Genomic DNA, 3,607 nt, shown 5'->3' on the forward strand with positions numbered 1-3,607 from the left:
CTATGATTCCCACAGGGCTGTGCCCCACCTCCGGGCCCTGCCAGTCACCCCCCCCTTACCCCAGGCGAGCGTGGGCTCTGACAGGCTGCTGTGCTCCACCCGGCAGGCGTAGCGGTGCCTGTCCTCCTGCTGCGGGGAGATCTCCAGGGACGACTGCGTGTAGTAGGTGCCATCGGCGTTGGGCAGGATCCCGCTGGAGTCTGTCTCCACCAGGATGTCTTCTCCATCCCGCACCCAGGAGACGTGGATGGGACGTGGGTGAAAGCCACTGACGCGGCAGGAGAGGGTGACAAAACCGCTGGGGGTGTCTCTGCGGGAAACTGAGACCACAGGAGGTACTGGGGAGAGACACAGCGTGTGAGCCACATGCCAGGGCTGGGACCATGTAACACACAGGAGACACAGGCCTACCAGTGTGTCGAGTATTCACGTGTGGGTGAGATCAGGTTTGCACCCATTTACACTGATTTGTGAATGGAGCTAGTTAATCTGGTGTAAATCCCCTACTGAAATCAATGTGGGTGGTTACCAGCACAGATCTGGGCCCGGGTCTCCTTTGCTGTGCACTATCCCGTGCTATAACACGACTACATCCAGGCAGGTTGTCACTGGGCCATCCAAACAGGTGTGTGCAATTTAGGGGACAGATTTCCAAATGCCCCTCGGTGCCTAATGCTAATGATGGCACAGGGAGCCAGGCGCCTGTTTGAAAACCCCAACAGGCCCCTATCTGCAATGTCGGGCCCTTAAATCCCTTTATCACGCTGCCCCGAGTCCCTGTCACATTCCATGAGGTGCCAGCGCTGGGCGAAAGAAACTCAAAACAAGTTTTTCTTTGTATAATAATCACAAAATACATCCCCCTCCCCCACCCTGCCTCCTTCACACTGACAAACAGCTGGGCCTTCTCCAGATCCCACTTCCAAAAAATCAACTCATGACCCAGAGCTGGAACATTTCAGCCCAAAAAGGGAAATTTGAGGGAGTCGGAAGCCAATGGGACAGGCCCTGCAAAATGGAGATGCCCAGCACCAGCTAATAACCTGTCTGCTGTAATAATGACCCATCGCTCTCACCATCAGTCGATCTGAAAGTGCTTTACTAACAAGGTCGTCATCGTTATTTCCATTGTGCAGATGGGGAAACTGAGGCAGAGAGAGGGGGAAGGACTGGCCCCAGGTCACCCAGCAGGCCCATGGCAGAACAGGGACTAGAATCCAGGTGTCCTGAGTCCCAGTCCAGGGCACTATCCACTAGGCCACACTGCCTCTTCTGGACCTGGGCAAGTCCCACTGGTGACACTGTGCCCCATCACCCATTCCCCATGACAGCTCCCCGCTGCTCACTCACCCTGCTGCTCCAGCACCGTCCTCCCCTCCTGCACCAGGTTCCGCAAGGTCCAGAGGCACTCATGCTGCAGGTACTGCCGGACAAACTGAATCCAGATCTTGTCCTTCTCCCAGCGCTGCTTAGTGGCAAAGGCCGTCTGCACGGCCGCGACCCACGTCCCCGTCTGGTTGTCAAAGCTGATGAAGTCCCTCCCATCGTAGGCGTACTGGTACCTTGCATCCACGGGGGCCTGGCCGCTCAGGGCACAGCTGACGTGAATCTGCGAGCTGTGAATCCCTGCATGAAAGGAGAGCGAGAGAGCTCAGACCGTGCACTGAGATCAGAGAAACGTGTCTGTGGGGTGGGTGGGTTCAGAGGGGGCGCTCGGCCGGACAGTGACACCGGCACTTTACCATCTCTGACCGTGTGGCAGGCCCCAATCTGAGCTAGCTAACAACCCCAGGAGGATGTTGATAAGCAGGAGGGCTCAGAGCAGAACCACGAGAAGGTCTGAGGAGCTGGAATCCTGCCGGACAGTCCCTGAGCTCCTGGAGTCTCTCCACCAGTGAACAGAAGAGTTGCCATATGGGGGGAGACCAAGGTCTGACAGTGGGCAACACCAGAGATTCAGGGCAGTGTAGAGAACAGGGCAAATTTGGAGTGACCCACCTGTCTTCCCCTCCGGGTTCTGGCAGGCAGAGGTTTAGGGTCACCCCAGGCATGGTGTTGCGTCCCTGACCATTCTGTTTAATAGCCACTGATGGGTCTATCCTCCAGGAACTTCTCCTGTTCTTTTTTGAACCCACTTATACTTTTGGCTTTCACAACATCGCCTGGCAATGAGTTCTACAGACTGACTGTGCGTTGTGTGAAAAAGACTTCCCCTTGTTTGTTTTAAACCTACTGCTGATTAATTTCATTGGTTGACACTTGGTTTTTGTGTTATGGGAAGGGGTAAAGAACTCTTTTCTATTCACTTTCTCCACACCAGTAACTATTTTATCGACCTCTGTCATTTCCCCCCTTAGCTGTCTCTTTTCTAAGCTCAACTTCTTAGAAAACACCTAATCTTTTTAGTCTCTCCTCACATGGAAGCCGTTCCAGTCCCGAGATCATCTTTGTTGCCCTTCTCTGCACTCTCTCCATTTCCACTCTACCCTTTTTCAGATGGGACGACCAGATCTGCATGCAGGATTCAAGGTGTGGCGTATCATGGATTTATATAGTGACCTTATGATATTTTCTGTCTTATTTTCTATCCCTTTGCTAATGGCTCCTAACATTTTGTTTGCCTTGGGAAAGGCTGTTTCTGCAAAATTAATTTTTTTCATGAGAAATTTTCAATTTTGCCAGAAAATGTCGGTTTTCTATTGGGGAAATTGAAAGGGAAGCTCCCAGTGCTGCCTGGCTACCTGCCTGGGATTCTCCCAAGATGGAATTTCTCAAAAATGTCCTTCCCATGGAAACCTCACATTTCTGACTTTTCCTTCCCATCGGCAATGCAAACACTTCCGGGAATACCAAATTTTTTGAAAAAAGAAAACTCCATTTTCCAGCCAGCTCCAGTTTGGGCAGCACCTCGCTCAGCGAGGCCCCGATCCCTGATGGAATAGATTCTGAGTGGGCAGCTCCCTCATGTCCATTAATAACAATAACTCTCAGACGCTCACCGCCCGTATGGTTGTACAGCTGCATCCACCTCCGGGTCTCGACATTAGAGCCCTCCTCGTGCCCCCAGAACTCCCAGGTCTTTTCCTTGATATACTGAGCGCCCACGGCCTGTGCCGCCCACTGCTGGGTGGGTCTGACCTCTCGCGTGTTGCTGCTGTAGTACGCGATCTTAACGTCATCCAGCTGGGCGATCATGAAGTAATGATGGGTCCCATCTTCGTTGATGACTCCTGTGACTAGCACGGCCAGGTTGTATTGCCCTAAAACAGCAGGAGAGAGGTTGAGTCATGCAGCGGCTTCCTCCCTTGCTCAGGGCCAGGGGACAAGAAGAGGGAGTAGCGGTACAGAGAGATAAAAATGTATTGAATTTATATTACAGATGAATGGTCTTTATCGTCTATATAACACACACTAAAACCACACTAATTGATTCATTCATAAAATCACGCTGTGCGTGTATTAGGAGATGATGTATCTGTTCTTTAATGTCATAACTAAAGGAACTCCGTAACTCTGTTTAATAGCTTGTCCTTTTATTACAACCAATGTCCCACGGGACTGCATATTGTAAATTTGGAACTCCATCTTGAATAATGTACTCCATTTT

General features: G+C 51.6%; 1 protein-coding gene across 1 annotated transcript; it reads right to left on the reverse strand.

Annotated features, from left to right (window-relative positions):
• Nucleotides 1–59: 59 nt before the first annotated feature.
• LOC137141836 (major histocompatibility complex class I-related gene protein-like) lies at nt 60–3,260 on the reverse strand (the record flags this gene model as incomplete). The annotated part of the gene is made up of 3 exons (XM_067530920.1): nt 60–338; nt 1,351–1,626; nt 3,000–3,260. Coding segments are annotated over 3 exons (816 nt in total), but the record flags the coding sequence as incomplete, so codon positions are not given.
• Between the last annotated feature and the right edge of the window lie 347 nt (nt 3,261–3,607).

Source organism: Emydura macquarii, unplaced genomic scaffold (genome assembly GCF_026122565.2).
Source record: "Emydura macquarii macquarii isolate MOO-44397 ecotype Brisbane River unplaced genomic scaffold, CSIRO-AGI_Emac_v2 contig_3119, whole genome shotgun sequence".
Classification (NCBI taxonomy): Eukaryota; Metazoa; Chordata; order Testudines; family Chelidae; genus Emydura; species Emydura macquarii.